Source organism: Stegostoma tigrinum, chromosome 42 (genome assembly GCF_030684315.1).
Source record: "Stegostoma tigrinum isolate sSteTig4 chromosome 42, sSteTig4.hap1, whole genome shotgun sequence".
Classification (NCBI taxonomy): Eukaryota; Metazoa; Chordata; class Chondrichthyes; order Orectolobiformes; family Stegostomatidae; genus Stegostoma; species Stegostoma tigrinum.
Window position 1 is genome coordinate 15,401,781 of NC_081395.1, and position 18,953 is coordinate 15,420,733.

General features: G+C 43.2%; 1 protein-coding gene across 1 annotated transcript; it reads right to left on the reverse strand.

Moving 5' to 3' along the window:
* Window positions 1–12,421: 12,421 nt before the first annotated feature.
* LOC125449224 (gastrula zinc finger protein XlCGF8.2DB-like) lies at window positions 12,422–18,204 on the reverse strand. Its single transcript, XM_048524925.2, has 2 exons — window positions 17,673–18,204; window positions 12,422–13,523 (listed from the first exon to the last, which is right to left on the reverse strand). The coding sequence occupies exon 2, from the start codon at window positions 13,195–13,197 to the stop codon at window positions 12,424–12,426; it is 774 nt and encodes a 257-aa protein (XP_048380882.1). The 5' UTR covers window positions 13,198–13,523; window positions 17,673–18,204; the 3' UTR covers window positions 12,422–12,423.
* Window positions 18,205–18,953: the final 749 nt, after the last annotated feature.

Sequence of the window (18,953 nt, forward strand, 5' to 3'; positions counted from 1 at the left end):
CTAGATGACTACATGTGCAGGAAGTGCTCCCAGCTGCAGAAGTTGAGCCTCCGGATCTCAGTGATTGGAGACGCTGTGGTGCATCCGCAAGGCTGACAGTTATGTGGAAAGCACATTTCGAGAAGTGGTCACATTGCAGCTCAAGGGACGAGAGGGAAGGAGGGAATGGGCAACCACCAGACAATTCAGAAAGAACAGGCAGGTAGTTGGGAGTGTTCTGGGGTCCCACTCACTAACCAGCATTCCATTGTGGGACCTGATGAGGATTCTGGTACCTCAGAGGAATGCAGTCAGAGCCAAACTTCTGGCACCACAGGCAGTTTGACTATATGGGGTGGGAGAGAGGGAGGGGTAAAAAAATGACAACAGTCATAGGGGATTCTTTAGTCAGGGGAGCTGACAGGTGTTTCTGCAGCCAAAGACATGACTGCAGGATGAAATGTGACCACGGTCAGGGACGTCACTGAATGGCTACATCTTAAAAGGGGATGGTGATCAGTGAGAGGTCAAGGCACATATTGGTATCATAACATGGGCAAAGTGAAGAATGAAGTCTTGCATCAAGAATTCAAGGAGCTAAGCAGTAGATTAAAAATCAGGTCCACAATGGTTGAAATTTCTGGAGTACTCCCAGTGCCATATGCTTGCTGCACAGAAAAAGGAAACTAGGTCAGATGCATGTAAGACTCAAGAGTTGGTGGAAAAGGAGGGTTTTAGGTTCCTGGATCACTGCGACCGTTTTTGGGGAAGATGGGACGTGCACACATGGGACAGTCTGCACCTGAACCACAATGTGACCAACATTCTTGCAAGTAGGTTTGCTAGTGCAGTTGGGAAGAGTTTAAACTAGTCTAGCAGGGGAGGGAACGTAGAATATCGATGAAAGAGGGACATATCGCGCTACGACAAAGGACACAAATTACAGTGAGTTCAGCTATGCTGAATGTCAAGAGTAAAGTAAGGCTGGAATGTCTTTATTTTAATGCTAGAAACGTAACACACTGATGAGTTAATGGGTTTGATTGACACATGGAAGTATGGTATTGTTGCCGTCACAGAAAAATAGTTGAGGAAAGAGCAGGATTGGCACCTTAATATTCAGGGGTATAGGATCTTTAGGTGAGACAATGGACGATGTAAAAAATGAGGTGGTGTAGCAATGATTAAGGAGTCGATTACAGCAACAGCAAGAGACAATATCTTGGAAGTGTCTCAAAGAAGGCTCTGAGGGTAGAACTTTATGAGTGTTAAGGCAGCAGCCACTTTACTGGAAGTGCATTATAGTCCTCCAAAGAATCAGCAAGCAATAAAGGAGCAAAAATATAGACAATTCACAGAGTAATAATGGACTAATTAAATGAGGGATTTCAATTTTCCCAACATTTTGTATCCAGGCTAGCCAGTGGAGAAGTCCTGGAGGACTGATGAGTAGCTAACGTTGTTCCTCTTTTCAAGAGGACAAACAGGATAATCCAGAAAACTATAAACCAGTGAGGGTCACATTGGTGGTTGGGAATCTATCGGAGAGAATTCTCAGGGATAGGATTTATGCGCATTTGGAAAAGCATGGCCTAATTAGGGACGGTCTGCATGGCTTTGTGCAAGACACGTTATGTCTGACTAACTTGATTCAATTTTTTTCAGGTGGCAATGAAGGCGATTGATGAGGGCACAGCAGCAGATGTTGTTTACATAGATTAGAACATAGAAAAGTACAGCAAGTACAGGCCCTTCAGCCCACGATGTTGTGCCGTAGATTAATCCTAATCCAAAAATAAACTAACCTAACCTATGTTCCCCTCAATTCACTGCTGTCCATGTGCATGTCCAGCAGTCGTTTAAATGTCACTAATGACTCCGCTTCCACGACTACCACTGGTAAACTATTCCATGCACTCACAACTCTCTGGGTGAAGAACCTCCCTCTGACGTCTCCTCTATACCTTCCTCCTAACACCGCAAAACTATCACCCCTCGCTGCAGTCAGTCCTGCCCTGGGGAAAAGTCTCTGGCTGTCGACTCTATCCATGCCTCTCATTACCTTGTACTCCTCAAATTATAGTAAGGTTTTCAATAAGTTCCCTCATGGTAGGCTCATCCAGAAGATTAAGACGCATGGGATCTATGATAACTTGGCTGCCTGGGTTCAGAATTGGCTTGCCTACAGAAGGCAGAGGTAGTGGTGGAAGGGTGTTTTTTGCTGACTGGAGGTCCATGAGTAGTCGTCTTCTGCACAATATCATACTGGGACCTCTGCTGTTTGCTTTACTCATACATAAATGACTCGGATGAAAATGTAAATGGATGGGTTAGTAAGTTGTCGACAAAACATAGATCAATGGAGTTGTCAGAAGGTTGTCAAAGGATACACTGGGATATATATCAGTTGCAGATTTGGGTGCAGAAATGGCACATGCGGAGTTTAATCCTGGTAAGTGTGAAGTGCTGCACTTTGGGAGATCAAATGTTAAGGAAAAGTACACAGCATTATACTGAACAGCAATGATGTACAGAGGGATCTTGGGGTTCAAGTCCATAGCTCCCTGAAAGTAGCCACATAAGAAGACAGGGTGGTCAAGCAGGCCACTGGCATGTTTGCCTTTATTGGTCAAGGAGTTGACGACAAGAGTCATGATGTCACGTCCTGGCTTTGTAAGATTTTTGTTAGGCCACATTTAGAGTACAGCGTTCAAATCTGGTTGCCACATTACAGGAAGGAGGCAAAGGTTTTGGAGAAGGTGCCGAAGGTGGTCTACCAGGAAGCTGCCTTGATTAGATGGTTATGAGCTAATAGGAGAGGCTAGTAAAACCCCGGTTGTTTTCTCTGGAGTGGCGGAGACTGAGGGAAGACTTGATCAAAGTCTTTAAATTATGACATCCATAGATAAGAGTTGACTTGTCAGCATCTTTTTCTCCACCAAGAGTTGAAATGTCTGATACATGGGGGCATATATTTAAGGTGAGACAGGGAAAGCTTAAAGGAGATGTGAGCGGCAAGTTTTGTTTTGACATAAAGAGTGGTAGGAGTCTGCAGTGTGTTACCAGGGGTGTTATTAGAGGCAGAAATGATAGGGATATTTAAGGATTTTTAGATAAGTACATGAATATACAAGGAATGGAGGGATATGGACCAAAGGCAGGCTAAAGAAGGGATTAGTTTAGTTTGGTGTCATGTTTGGCACAACATTGTGGGCCGAAGGGCCTGTTCCTGTGCTGTGCTGTTCTATGTTCTAATGTAAAGTGGGATTATCATAGTGTTAAAGGTTTGGAAGGTGTGGATTTCTTGAAATGTACCCGGGGAATGTTTTGTATCAATACATAGAAGGCCAAAATAAAAAGTTTTGGATCCGATTCTGGGGAAAGAAGCAGGTAAGTTTTTGATGTAGCTGTGGGGAACGTTTTAGTAATAAAATCCATACAATTGATCACTTTTTTAAAAATTCCATCAAATTTATTAGGCAGGACCTCCCTCTGACAAAAACATCCAGCACAACACACCTTTTTTTAAATTTTGGCTTCTATGTAGGCCACAACTGGAGTACTGTGTGTAATTCTGCTCCTCTCACTACAGGAAGGATGTGATAGCACTAGAGGGGAACAGAAGATTCTCACCAGGATGTTGCCTGGGATGGAGAGGTTGAGACTACATAGGCTTTGATTGTTTTCTTTAGAGCAGTGATGACTGAGAGGGTAATGATTGAGGTGTATAAGATTGAGGGACATCGACAGGGTGACTAGAGAACAATTGTTCCTCTTGGTTGAGGGGTCAATCACATGGGAGCATAGTTTTAGGGAAAGGGGCAGGGCATTCAGAGAAAACATTTACACTCAGAGGGTGGTGGGAATCTGGAACGCATTGCTTGGAAAGGCAATGGGGGCCAGAAACCATGTAATCTTTAAAAAAATTTGGATGAGCACTTCAAAAATTGTATCATTCAGGAATATGCGACAAGTGCAGGAAATGTGGATTAGTGCACCTTTAGCAGTAGTTATGTCAGTACTGACCTGATGGGCTGAAGGGCCTCTTCTTCATTGTATGAATCTACGCATGCCCCAAATACCCAACTAGATCCTTCAATGAAGGGAACTTGCTACTCAGTCTATTACCAAATAAGTACCTGGCCTCTGTGAGAGGAGTGCGTGAGAGAAAGCAGAAAGGAGAAAGCGAGATAGAAGGAGATAAACTGAGACAAGTAGATGGAGGATTGGACAAAAGTAGTGAACTTTCATCTGCCTGCAACTCAACCACTGTCTCAAACCGAAGACCCTCGGCACTCAAAGCCTACAGCAGCCAGTGCACGGGAAAGCCATCAGCTCCCACTCTCGTACCAGGGTTTATAGCTGACCATCCTCCAAACTTAAGTGACTTCAACAGTTTTTTTTTAAAACTAACAGAGTTGTCAGAATTTGGAACACTGGGCCTGAAAAAGTGGTGAGACTTGACATTATAAGGAATTTGAAAAGGAAGTCAACAGATACTTAAGTGTAAGGAATTCACAACATGAAAAACAGGAAGATAGAAGACTAAATGTCACTCTTCTTTCAAGAAGAAACAAGCACAAAGCATTGTCTGGCCTCTTCCTACGTTGGAAGCTCCTGAGAAAGTTGACCATTCAGTTAACTCCCGCAACTGCACAGTCTAATTCATCATCGAGAAACTTTTTTCACCCAGTTGGTGGGAATCTGGAATTCACTGCCTGTAAGGTGTGGTAGGGGCGAAATCCTCATAGCACTGAAGTAGTATTTATATGTGCACTTGCCATGCCAAGGCATCCGTGGTTATGAGCTGAGTGCTGAAAAATGGGATTAGAATAGTTAGATGGTTGTTTTGACCAGCACCTACTCAGTGGGCCAAAGGGCATTTTTCTGTGGGGATTTGGGGAAAAACCACTGACTGTGTTGTCGCCAGGACTGATCTGTAACCCTTTGTTTCATAAGGTGCAGCGCCTTATAAAGGTTAATAAAAGGTTTATCAATGTTAGATTTAGGATTCACATAGACCTTGAATGAACTGAGGGAACAGATCCAAACCTCCCTCAAATGTACAGGGCAAATGATTCCTAACTTACTCCTGAAAGGTTTGGCTCTAACTTTGAGACCATGTCCCCTAATCTGAAACTCCGCAAACCAGTGGGAACAGTTCTTTTCAATCTACCCATCAGTTCCAATTAATAGCATGAAATTATCCCTCAAACTTCTAAACTCCAAAAACTATCACCCCCAAATAAAAACAGAATGCCCTGGAATAACAGAGCCAATTTGTGGAGGCAAAAAATAAATTAATGCTTTGGGATAGTATGACTCTTCTTCAGAACTCACAAAATTCGGTGATACATTTTGGCATTAGGGATAGGGAGAGGAAATAGATACTTAACCTTAATAGACATTTAAGTGCGCTTTGATGGAGTTTAGGTTAGCAAAATACACAGGGCTTTGGGTTCATAAATAAAAGTATTGAGTATAAAAGCCAGAAAAACATGTTGGCCTTATATAAAACTCTGCTTGGGCCACAATATTGCTCCAGTTCCAGTCACCATGCTGATTCTTGAAAGAATGCAGATGAGATTTACGTGAATGGTTCTCAAATAAAGGAATGTAGTCAAATGGTTGGTTTGGAGAAGTTACAGTTGAAGCAAAGGAGTTGAGGAAATATTAGATTGAGGTGCAAAAGATGTTGTCAAATTTTAGAAAGGTGGTCAAAAGGAAAGCTTGTTTCTATTAGCTGATGGCACATATACCAAAAAACATAAATGATTTTTGAGCAAGTCATACTGAGAAGCACACACATTATTTATGCAGTGATTGATAATACCCAGGACACTCTGCTCAAAAGGGTGAAGAGTGAAGGGGATCAATGATTAAAATAGGTCATCAGGACAGGCACTCAAGGAACGTGGAATGCTCCACAGAGAACCAGACTGAACTTGATGGACTGCATACTATGTGTGATATTGACTCAATGACCATTGGATTAAGAGGAAAGGTTGAACACTCTCTGGAATCCAGGTATCATTCATAGAATCAGAGAATCCCTAGTGTTGGAGCAGGCCATTTGGCCCGTCAAGTACACCACTCTTCAAAGAGCATTTCACTCAGATCCAGCCCCCTTCCCTATCCCTGTGACCCCTACATTTCCCATGGCTAATTGACCTAGCCTGCACATTCCTGGATACTATGGGCAATTTAGCATGGCCAATCCACCTAAACCACACATCTTTGGACAAATCTTTTCCACTCTCCAACATGGATCAATACATTTCTCCCTTCCTCAGATGTAATGCCCAGAACTGCACATATTCTCCAGGTCTAACGAGGTTTTTGAATATTTTGGTGCCTTTCCAATCAAATAAATTCCCTTGTTCTTCCTGGCAAATCACTGACAGGTGGAATTTATCACTGAAAAGTGAGATAATGCACTTTGGAAGAAGTGGCAAGACAAGGGAGTCACTGAATGGCACGACACTAAGAAGCTCAAAGGAGGATGGTAGCTCAGATGAACAGTGTAGTTAAGGGGGCACATAGCACACTTGCCTTTATCAGTCACAGCAGGGAGGTTATGTTAGGCCAAGGCTGATGCAGTCTGTGCAGTTCTCATTACCTCACTACATGAAGGATGTCACTGCACTGGATGGGCTGCAGAGGAAATTCACCAAGATGTGGCCTGGGATGGAACATTTCAGCAATGAAGACAGGCTAGATAAACTTGGGTTGCTTTCTTTGAAAGAGAGAAGATTGAGGGAAACCTGATTGAGGTGTATAAGATTATGAGAGGCGCAGACAGGCTGGATAGAAAGCAGCTGTTCTCCTTAGTTGAAGGGTCAATAACAGAAAGTGTGGAGTGGATTTGGAGGGGGGGGGGGTCACTGAATGTGTTGGAAACCTCAAATGCAAAAGGTACTTCAGACAGGAAACTTTACAAAACTTTAAAAAAAAGCATGGATTAGTACTCAAAAATGTAATAACCGTGAAGGCTATGGGCCAAATGCTGGGAATCAGGATTAGTGTAGCTAGGCCAGTAGGGTGGGTGGCACTGCGGTAAGCACTGCTGCCTCACAGCACCAGGCACCTGGGTTTGATTCCACCCTCAGGTAACTGTCTGTGTGGAGCTTGCATACTCTCCTCGTATCTGCATGGGTTTCCTCCCACAGTTCAAAGATGTACAGGTCAGGTGGATTGGCCATGCTAAATTGCCCTTAGCATTCAGGGATGTGTAGATGGATTATAGGGGGATGGCTCTGGGTAGAATGCTCCAAGAGTCAGTGTAGACTTGTTAGGCTGAAGGGCGTATGTCCACAATGTAGGGATTCTCTGACTCAATGGGCTGAAGGGGCTCTTCTATGCCATTTGATTCTATAAACTAAACAAACCTTTCACATTCCACATTCAAATAATCAGGTCCTGATGAATTGGCTGATGCTTGGCTTGATCTGCTTGTTCACAAACCCTTCTGTATTTAAAATCTGTGAAAGGAGTTTATAAAACAAAATTACCATCAGTCGTAACAATAAAAAACAATTAGAAGAAATATTTCTCCAGCTTACGCTTTCTCTGTGCAGATCATCCTCTCACAAGTGAACGTAAGGTAGCACATGCGCCCTCCTGCGCACTGCCCCATTGCCGTGGCTGCTGCGCATGCGTCCTATTGAACATTTACCCCAATGACACTCTCATCTGCTTAACCAAACTCGTCCTCGCCCTCAACAACTTCTGCTACACCCGCTGTGGCCTCCTCTACATCAGGGAAACCAAGTGGAGGCTTGGGGACCGCTTTGCAGAACATACATGCTCAGTTTGCAATAAACAACTGTACCTCCCAGTCGTGAGCCATTTCAACTGCCCCTCCCATTCCTCAGATGACATGTGTACCCTGGGCCTCCAGCATTGCCACAACGATGCCACCCAAAGGTTGCAGGAACAGCAACTCATATTCCGCTTGGGAACTCTGCGGCCCAATGGTATCAATGTGGATTTCACAAGCTATTGTGACTAGGGCTAATGTGGTATATTGCATCTGCTGTTCCCGTCATGGCCTTCTCTACATCAAGCCCCACTCCCATCTCCTACCTGCTAACCTCATTCCGCCCCCTTGACCTGTCCGTCCTTCCTGGACTGACCTATCTCCTCCATCCCCACCATTGTCCTCTGTCTCCTCGCCACCTATCTTCACCTCTATCCCTATTTATTTCAGAACCCCCTTCCCCTCCCCCATTTCTGAAGAAGGGTCTAGGTCCGAAACGTCAGCCTTCCTGCTCGGCCTGCTGTGTTCATCCAGCTCCACACCTCGTTACCCCAATGAAGATGGCGGTTTGGAACACAAGGCTCAGGTCTGTTCGAATCCCGCAGCCCATAACCATACCCTGAGAATTTGAGAAAAGGACCCTCTAATTTCCATCAAAATGTTCACAGTCAACTCTCCAGCTCCATTTAAGTTTTAGTATCATTTTTTAAATCATGATCCTCTGATTTCACAAACGACACACCGTTTACGGCCGCGACTACAGTGCGCCTGCGCAGGGGAAAAGGTCGACGTGCAAGTCACGTGTCGCGGTACCACCCCCGCCTTTTTCTGATTGGTGATGGATGTTCGGCACACCCCGTCCGTACTGGTCCACAACTTCCGTCAATCACCAGGCCATGGACCTGCAGCGAGAGAGGGTGGAAGCTGCAAATGCACCGGACGCAATATCTCAGAAGCAACCGCCGCTGTCTGGTTAAATGAATAGAAATGTGGGTGACATGTTAAAGGAAACAGTTAGGTCATGATAACAAAGCGTGGAGCTGGATGCAGCAGGCGAAGCAGCATCTTAGGAGCACAAAAGCTGACGTTTCGGGTCATGTTGCTCATTTAGCGAACCTTTGCAGGCACGATGGGCCGAATGAGTCCTTCTGTGAAAGCTGGGCCTCTTCTTTATATAACAAGGGGTATAATAAGGTCGAGACCCTTCTTCCGCTAATGCTGCTTGGCCTGCTGTATTCATTCAGCCCTACACCTTGTTATCTCAGATTCGCCAGCATCGGCAGTTCCTATGACCTCTTTGTATGTTCAGTTCAACACTTCATTGGCCAGAACGTCAGACGCGAAGACGTAGGCTCGGAATTGGGCCGTTCAGCCCATTGAGTCTGTTCCACCAGTGTGACCATAGCTGATGAGATAATCATCAGCTCTATTTTTCTATCTTTTCTCTGTAATTCTCAATTCTCTTACTGATCTATCTCAGAATTAAACATACACAAGGGTTTCACCACACAGCTCTCTGTGGCAAAGAGATTCAAAGACGCTCAACTCTCAGAAGAAATTATCCTCGTTTGAAACTTAAATTGGCACCCCTTTATTCTGAGACTATGCCGTCTACTCCTACACTCTCCCACGAGGTGAGGCATCATTTTGGCAATTACTCTGTCAAGCTCCTTAAGAATTCTGTGTTTCAATGACATCACCTTTTTTTCTAAATTCCAAAAGGTTTAACCTTTGCTCTAAAGACAATTCCTCTGCACTGGGTATCATCCTTGTCAACCTTCTCTGAACTGCCTCTAATTAACTAGTATATTTCATTAGATGAGATGACCAACTGCTCACAGTACTTCAGATGTGGTCTCATCGGATATTGTACAGGTTCAGCAAGGCTTTCCTACTCATACACTCTTATATGGTTCAGCATCATTCATGACTACTCAGATACTGTAACAGGATCTCAGTAATATCTAGGCTTTGGCTGATAAGTATCAAGTAACATTGGCACCACACAAAAGAAAGATAATGACTATCTGCAATAAAGAGACAATCAAACCACACTCCCCACCACCACCACCTTGACATTCAATGGTGTTACCATCATTGCATTCCCCATTATCAATATCTTAAGGTTACCACTGGCCAGAAACGCAACTGGAATCACCACAAAACACAGTGGCTCCAACAGCAAATCAGAGGCTCGGAAAACTGGAAGTAACTCACATCATGACTCCTCAAAGCTTGTTCACCATTTACAATACACAAGTCAGGAGTGTGATGGAATACTCTCCACTTGCCTGGGTGGGCGCAGCTCCAACAGTACTCAAGAAACGTGACGCCATTCAGGGCAAAGCAGGCCCCTTGATTCCACCCTGACTTTCAGTAACAGCAGTGTGTACTATCTACAAAATGCACTGCAGAAATTTAACTGTGACAAGCCCACAAGCATTTCCACCTAGAAAGACAGGGCAGCCAATACATGGGAAAACTACCACCAGCAAATTCTCCTCCAAGCCACTCCCCATCCTGACTTGAAACAGATCACTGTTCCTTCAGTGTTTCTGGGTCAGAATCCTGGAATTCCTTCTCGAGGTCAACCTACTGTATATGAACTGCAGTAGTTCAAGAAGACAACTCAACGCCTCCTTCAAGGGAAGCTAGGGACAGGCAATAAATGCTGGCCCGACAGCAAAGCCCATGTCACATGGATAAATAAAAAAATACTTCAACCACCCTGAAACAAGGGGCCAATGTTTCAATAACCTTTCTGATTACCTGTCAGCTGGCTTTGTGTTAGTACACAAATACAAGTATCTTTGTGTTGTAGTTGTGTACAAATTTTCTCCATTTAAATAACATTCTTTGTTCTCCCTTCCAAAATGAACAACCTCATATGTTCCTACATTATACCTAAATTGCCAACTTTTTGCCTACTTACTTAGCCTATCAAAATCACTCTCTAAAATTGTTTGTATTCTTCTGGCTACCTGCCTTTCCATCTGTTTTTGTCATCTGCAAATATGGCTACAGTACATTTGCTTCCTTTCTCCAAGTCATTCATACATATTGTAAACAGTTGCGCTCTCAGCACTGATAATTGGAACCCCATTGGTTACAGTTTGCCTCCCTGAAAAAGAACTGCTTATCCCCACATGCCATTTTTTGTCCATTAGCCAGTCCTCTATCCACACCAATATACTACTTTCAACACCACGGCCCATATGACTCAACCTTTCATGAAGCGAGAAAGTAACACAGCAGAAGTATAGACACTTAGAACAAAAGCAGGGATGTAATAAAGGTCAGGTTTGGCTACAACTTGATCCAATCTGGTCACCACTTTTGGGAAAGAATGTGAGAGAGTCCTTGAGAGGGGGCAGAGGAGATTTTCCTAGAATGGTCCCAGGGATGAGCAAGATTAGCTACATTTTACATTTGACAAGCTGCAGTTGTTCTCCATGGAGCAAAGGCTTTTTTGATCAAGGTGAACAAGACGATGGAAAAGGTGGATGAAGAAAAGCTGTTCCTATTAATGCATGGGGACAAGGGGAGACAGGCTTATTCATTTCAGAAAGAAATGCAGGGGTCGGGGGGGGGGGGGGGATGAGAGGAGGAACATTATGCAATAAGTATTAACAACATTGCTGAAGAAAGAGGTGAAAGTTAATTAACAATTTTGAAATAGATTTGGGGAGGTAAACTTACAAGGCTCAGAACACAATGGTGCAGTGGAACTGAAAGCCTATTTCTACAAAGGACCAACAAAGACTGAAAGGCCTTCTGTGCCATAATGACTTGAGCATCTAAAGACAATCCTTTCAGCTACTCAAGTCTTTTCAATTCACCCTGGTATCATTCTCACCACTCCCCTCTGTAGCCTCTCTGAGAACTTCCCAGCATTCCTGAAGAGTGGGTCTTCTTTCCACAGGGGTAGAAATTGAAAAAAATGGGAAGGTTCCATTCAACTGATTCAGAACCAGTTAGACTCCACTGTCAACATTCAATGATCTCCATTTAGAGAAGGGAAATAGAGGCATTGGAGAAGGTGCCACACAGATTCACAAAAATAGAATCAGAACTGAAAGCATTTAACCCTCCGGAAAGGCTTTGCTCGAAATGGCAGAAGAGAGAAGGGCAACCTGATGCTAGGGGCTTCAATAAACTCATAAGATTGCATAAAAAAACCTCAACCTAGCAAGTGGTGAGAATGTGGAACTTGCTACCACAACTACCACAAGTGTTTGAGCTGAACAGTATGGAAATGTTTAAAGGAAGCTGGATACAATCAAAACAGAGAAAGTATTAGAAGGATATGTTGTTGGGGGGGGGGGGGTGATGAAAGGCGAGATTGGAGACTCATACGGACATAAATGCTAAGGCCAACTGGCTGGTCCTACACTATAGACTCTATGGAGCAGATACAAATGTATTTATTTTAGATCTACATGTAGTGGTAAGAAAACACTATGAACTATCCAGGAAGGAATAAACTTACATTTGCAGATCATTTCAATGGAAAAGTGCAGTCAGGCTCAAAGAGCATCAGATGACTGAAAAAGTGGAGACACCGACCAGTCCAGCAGAAAGACGCCCTCCAACCAATGCCCCTACTTCACCCACTGTCAGAATGAGACATAATTACATTCAGCACTGAGAACAGCAGCAATAACAGCAGAATCCAACTCTCGTAGTCACTTGTGAACTCGCTGATGTTTCTCCATGTTGGAAGAATCAGTGAATCTCTGTCCACACACAGAGCAGGTAAATGGCTTCTCTTTGATGTGAACTCGCTGGTGAGTCTGCAAGTGAGATAACTGAGTGAACCCCTTCCCACACTCTAAGCAGATAAATGGCCTCTCCCCAGTGTGAACACGCTGGTGTTTCTGCAAATTGGATGAATCACTGAATCCCTTCCCGCACACAGAGCAAGTGAATGGCCTCTCCCTCGTGTGAACTCGCTGGTGTGTCAGCAGGTGGGATGACTGAGTGAATCCCTTCCCACACTCTGAACAAATGAACGGTCTCTCCCGAGTGTGAACTCTCTGGTGTGTCAGCAGGTGAGATAACTGTGTGAATGCCTTCCCACACTCAGAGCAAGTGAATGGCTTGTCACCAGCATGGACCTGTTGGTGTTTCAACAGGTTGGATGATTGAGTGAAGCCTCTCCCACACTCTGAGCAAGTGAAAGGTTTCTCCCTGGTGTGAACTCGTTGATGTGTCAGCAGCTTGGATAGCAAAGTGAATTCCTTTCCACACTCTGAGCAGTTGAACGGCCTCTCCCCTGTGTGAAGTCGCTGATGTTTCTGCAGGTTGGATGAATCAGTGAATCCCTTGTCACACACGGAGCAGGTGAATGGTCTCTCACCAGTGTGGCTGCGGCGATGAATCTCCAGCTTAGATGGAGATCTGAATCCCTTCCCACAGTCTGCACATTGCCATGGCCTCTCCATGTTGACGATGTCCATGTGCCTTTTCAGGTTGAATGACCAGTGGAGTCTTGTTGATAGGTAGAACGCATGTGCAGTCTCTCCCTGTTCTGGACACCAAATGTTTCCCGTCTGTGTAACTGGTTAAATCTCTTTCCACTGTCAGTTCATTCGCATGCATATGCCTTGGTGTTTTTCCAGTCTGATATTTAAAACTTTTTGCAGCAAAAGAACTGATAAATATTTCTCCTTCTCGATTCCACAACCAATGAGATTCAAGTCTCAATTAATTGATTGACTGTGTCAGATCTTTACATGACATTCTTTTGAGGATTTGCAGATGAAAATCCTCTCCTTTTAACATTCTGTAAAACATATTTACAAAAATCATTACTGTCAGTACAGGATAGAAATTCTGAACAATTCCACTTTCCATAGAACATTCCTTCCTCTCTCGTTATCCATAAGCTGAGCATCTCCATCCCACTCTCCGCCCCCATGCTGATCCTCTCTCTTACACAAGAACTGAGGAAAGAGCCGAGTTCAAAAACTTGCCTTTTCAAGTAAACCTGTTGGACTATAACCTAGTGTCACGTGATTTTTGACCTTGACCCTAAATATCAACCTTGACATAAATGTAGATTCGCTGATTTGGTTAAAAAAAATCCCGAGGAATAATTTTACTTCAGCTCCATGTGCTCATAGGCTGAAAATCACCACTTGAGGGTTCGGGAAGCTGAGTGCTTGAAAGAAATAAACTTGCAGGGACTCAGGTATTTTGAAACACTCTCATGGATTCAAAGTGCCAAATAGCTGGAAACATATAATAGAGTTACCTCAGAAGAAAAGACTAGCAATAATTAGAAATTAAGTTCAGATAGCCACAAATAAGACATCGAATATATAACATACTGTATAATAACACCAGACATATCTCTGTCCTATACTAGTTTACTGTCCACTTAAATATCAGTCAAATCCTGGGAAAACCACCCCTATCATTGTGAATCTTGGGAAAAGGCTTACTTTTAGCCAGCTGAGGAAGCAGAGCATGACAATTATCAACAGCCTGAGGTTTACCAATGACTGGAAACAGCTATATAAAAATTATACACACACTGTAGCTATAAGCACAGGTAAGAGGCTAGGAATAATCCATCAAGGAACTCACCTTCTGACTCCCCAAAGCATGTCTAACACCTACAAGGCAGAAGTCAGGTATGTGATGGAATACTCTCCACTTACAAGTCCAACAACACTGAAGAGATTTCAAGTCATAGACATCTACAGCACAGAAAAAGGCCCTTCGACCCACTGAGGCTGTGCTGGTAAAAAATAACCACCTAACTATTCTAGCTTGACACCATCCAGGACAAAGTAGTAGTGTTATTGGTGTCATATCCACAATCATTCCCTCCAACACTAACACTATAGCAACAGTGTGTACCGTGGCAAAAATAAATGAATTTATGCTGCAAATAGAGGTCAATAAATATGATCTCATAGCCATTATGGAAATACGGTTACAAGGAAATCAAAACTGGGAACATAACATTCAGGGATTTTTGAACTTTCGGAGAGACTGAAAGAATGGAAAAGGCAGCAGGGTAGTAATGAAATGAGGTCAGTTGAGAGAAAAGTGACAGACTTTGGGTGGAGGCAAAAATAACAGCAAGAGAAAGTAGACATTGGTAGAACTGTATAGACTCCTAAACAGTAGCCACTTTGTAGCAAAGCCTATAAGTCAACAAATAGAAGCATTTGAAAAGAATAAAGCAATAATTCTGGATGACTTTAATCTTTGTATTGATTGGGGTAATTGAATTGGAAACAGTAGCTACAACAATTAATTCATTGAGTGCATTAGGGATGGTTTCCTAGAGTAATATATCATAAAGTAAACCAGGAAGAAGGCTATCTTGGATCTGGTAATGAGTAATGAGGCAGGTTTAATAAATAACCTTACAGGAAAAGATCCCTGAGGAAGTCATGAAAATAAAATGATGAATTTAGTTTTCAGTTTAAGAGTGAGAAACTTAGGTCAAAAGCAACTGTGTTTAATTTAAGAAGGGGAATTGTAAAGAAATTGTACAGAAATTGTAAGTGAATCATTTTCTAAAGAAGGATCCCAAACTGAAACATCAACTTTCCTGATCTTCTGATGCTGCCTGGCCTGCTGTGTTCCTCCAGCTCCACACTGTGTTATCTAATATATGTAAAGGAATGAGTTAGCTGAAGCAGTCAACTGTAATGTAATGACAGTAAGCAAGCAGCAGGAAACATTAAAACTCTTAACAAAATTATATTCCATTAAGGAGGAAAGATTCTAAGAAAAAGATAAACAAGCCATTGCAAACCAAGGAAATTAAGGAGAATATTAAGTTGAAACTAAAAACATACAAGAAGCCAAAAGTCAGCGATAGCACCAAGGACTGGGTTAAAATCAGAATCCTGCAAAGGAGGCAGACTAAAAGGTGAAAAAATAAACAAAGGGCAAACTACCAAGAATATAAAAACTGACAAGATGATGATCTTCTTTAAATGTACAAAAAAGGGGAAAAGTCAGAGGGAACATAGGTCTCTTAAAAAATGAATCTGTGGCAACAAAGAAACGGCAAAGGAATTAAACAGATGTCTTTACAGTGGAAGTCAATCCCAACATCCCATTAATGCTAGAGAATATGGAGTGGAATTAGGTGCCATCACCATCAACACTACTAGACAAACTGATAGGGCTAAAGGTGAATAGTCCCCTGGCCCTGATGACTTGCAACCAGCAGCCTAATTGAGGTGGCTAGAAATAGTGGATGCATTAGCTGTAATTTCCCAAATATCCTCAGACCCAGAGAAGTACCAGAGGATTGGAAAATGTGATACCCCTATTCAAAAGGAGGAGAGGCAAAAAGCAGGCAAACGTAGGCTAATTATCCTAACATCTATTGTTGTAAAACATTGGAATCATTTATTAAGAAAGCAATAGCAGAACATTTCGAAAATCATCTGGCAATTGTATCTGACTAACTTATTAGAGTTTCAACCAGAATCAAGAGAGGGGAACCAGTATTTGGACTTGTGTATCGTGTTTGGACTTCTAGAAAGTGTGTGAAAAGGTACTTTACAAAAAGTTATAAAATAAGAAACAAAAATACCCAAAGAACTGCAGATGCTGGAAATCAGAAACAAAAACAAATTGCTGGGAAAACTCAGAAGGCCTGGGAGCACCTGCAGAGAGAAAGGAGTGTTAATTTTTCAGGTTCAGTGGCCCTTTTTCAGATTGAACAGTCACTGAACACAAAATATTAACTCTGCGTTCTCTTCACTGGTGCTGCCAGACCTGTAGAGTTTCCCCAGCAATTTCTATTTTTGTTCATAACATAAGAGCCCATGATTTTGGAGGTAAAATATTGGCATGGATAGAGAATTGGCTAACAGGCAGCAAACAGTGAGAGGGGATAAGGAGTTCTTTTCACGCAAACTGTGGCCAGTGGGATTCCACAAGGATCAATGCTGTGGCTGCAACTGTTTAAAATATATATTAATGACTTAGAGAAAATAAGTCTATCATAGCCAAATTTGCAGATGACACAAAAATAGCTGGAAAGGCCCACCACAAAAGGCATACAAATGGTTTATAGAGAGCAAGTGATATGTTTACTAAGTGGACAAAAATTTGGCAAATGGAATATTATGTGGGAAAACATGAGGTTGTTCATTTTGGAAGCCGACACAAAAGAATGGCACTATTTAAATGGTGAAAAACTACAGAAAACCACAACACAAATAGACTTGAAGGTACCCATGCATGAATCAAAGCTACCACAAATGTGCAGGAGGATGTCATGATGGCTAATGGAATGTTGTCCCATATTTCAAGGGGATTGCAGTAGAGTAAGAGAGCCTTACTACAACTGTACATCATGCTGGTGAGACTACATCTGGAATACAGAGTGCAGTTTTTGTCCCCTTATTTAAGAAAAGATATTGTTTAATTAGAGGCTGTTCCGAGAAGCTACTAGGATGATTCCCAGTATGGAGGAATTTTCTTAAACACAACGATTAAACAGCTTGGGACTCAACTTGTTGGAGTTTAGAAGAATGAGAGGCACGACACTTAGGAGATGGTTTTAACTGGTTAATGCTGAAAGGATGTTTCACCGCATGGGAGCGTCTAAGACCAGAGGGTGTTGTCTCAGAATTAATGGCTGCCAATTTAAGAGTGAGATAAGGAAGAAGGTCTTCTGAGTGTTGAGTGCCTTTGGAACTCAGTGCCACAGTCTTGTATATATTTAGAACTGAGATATATTCTTGATCAGTAGGGGAAATCATGCTTATATTTCTCACAGTCATCAAGGTTCCTCGAACAGCACCTTCCATATTCACAGCCATTTTTACCTAGAAGGACATGGTCAGCAATTACATGGGAACATCATCACCTCCAAGCCACTTACAATCCTGACTCACTTGTTCCTTCACTGCTCCTAGGTTAAAGGTCAGGAACTTGTGGATATACTTACGCCACATGGACTGCAGTTGTTCAAGAATGCAGCTCACCACCACCCTCTCACTGGTTAGTCAATAAGTGGTGGTCCAGCCAGTGACATGCTATTTGTGGTTGGCTGGCTCGCCGAGCTGTTCGTTGTTTTTCCGCAGATGTTTCATTACCCTGCTGGGTAACATCATCAGCGCAGCCTCTGATGAAGCGCTGAGCTACAAATCTACTCTAAAACCTTAGTGACATTCTAAGCCCAAAACGTCTTGGAGAGAGGGAAATATCTGGGCCAACCTTTCCAGAGTCGGCGATCTCGGATTTACGTAGTTTCCCTTCAGGTCAACAATTTCAGCCCCGAATCAAAAAAATAAATGGAAAGGGGGAGAATAACTGCTTTGTTCACAAATGTTGGCCGGAGGAGGTATTTTCGGTCTGGATAAAGATCAATCTTCATTCAGAGAAAAGAACCGCAGAAGTACTTTCGCTGGGTGGAAAAGAGCTGCTTCAAAAGCTCAAAATACAACATCGGCATTCAGACAGTCGGGAGGTTAAGAGTGGCTGAGGACCAGCCTCCTTCCGGTCCTCCAGCACTTCCCATTGGTCAATCTCCCACAGTCCGTAATAGAAGCTGCCTTGTCCATGCGTGTTCGTTCACTACTGCGCATGCGCGTTCATTTGCGCGGCCGTGGGGAAGAATTCCCTGATGCAGGGGCTTATGGGTGCTTTGACTGCCATGGCAGCACCTGAGCCCATCCTCAGCTTCCAGAGGTGATGAACAGCAGTTACCAGGATGGACTGAAGAAGTTGACGCCATTCTGCTTAGAGAAAAGGCGGCTATGAGAGCTAATAAAGGTGAAATAACTCCATAGAGACCTGTAATCCGTCACTAAGTCACCCTTTATTTATGGGCGAAGATTAGACCATAAGACTAGGAGTGGAAGTAAGGCCATTCGGCCCATCAAGTCCCCTCCGCCATTTAAATCATGGCTGATGGGCGTTTCACCTCCACTTCCCTGCACTCTCCCCGTAGCCCTTGATTCCTTGTGAGATCAAGAATTTGTCAATCTCTGCCTTGAATGCATCCAACGTCCCAGCCTCCACTGCACTCAGGTGGGGACTCAGCTCATTGGCGTTTAGAAGAATGAGAGGCACGATGTTTAAGAGATAGTTTTGATGGTTAATGCTGAAAGGATGTTTTACCTCATGGGGAGTCTAAGACCAGAGTGTGTTGCCTCAATTAATGGTTGCCACACAGAGCACTTGACACTCCTCCACTTCCCTCAGAGTGAGCACAATCTGTGACACT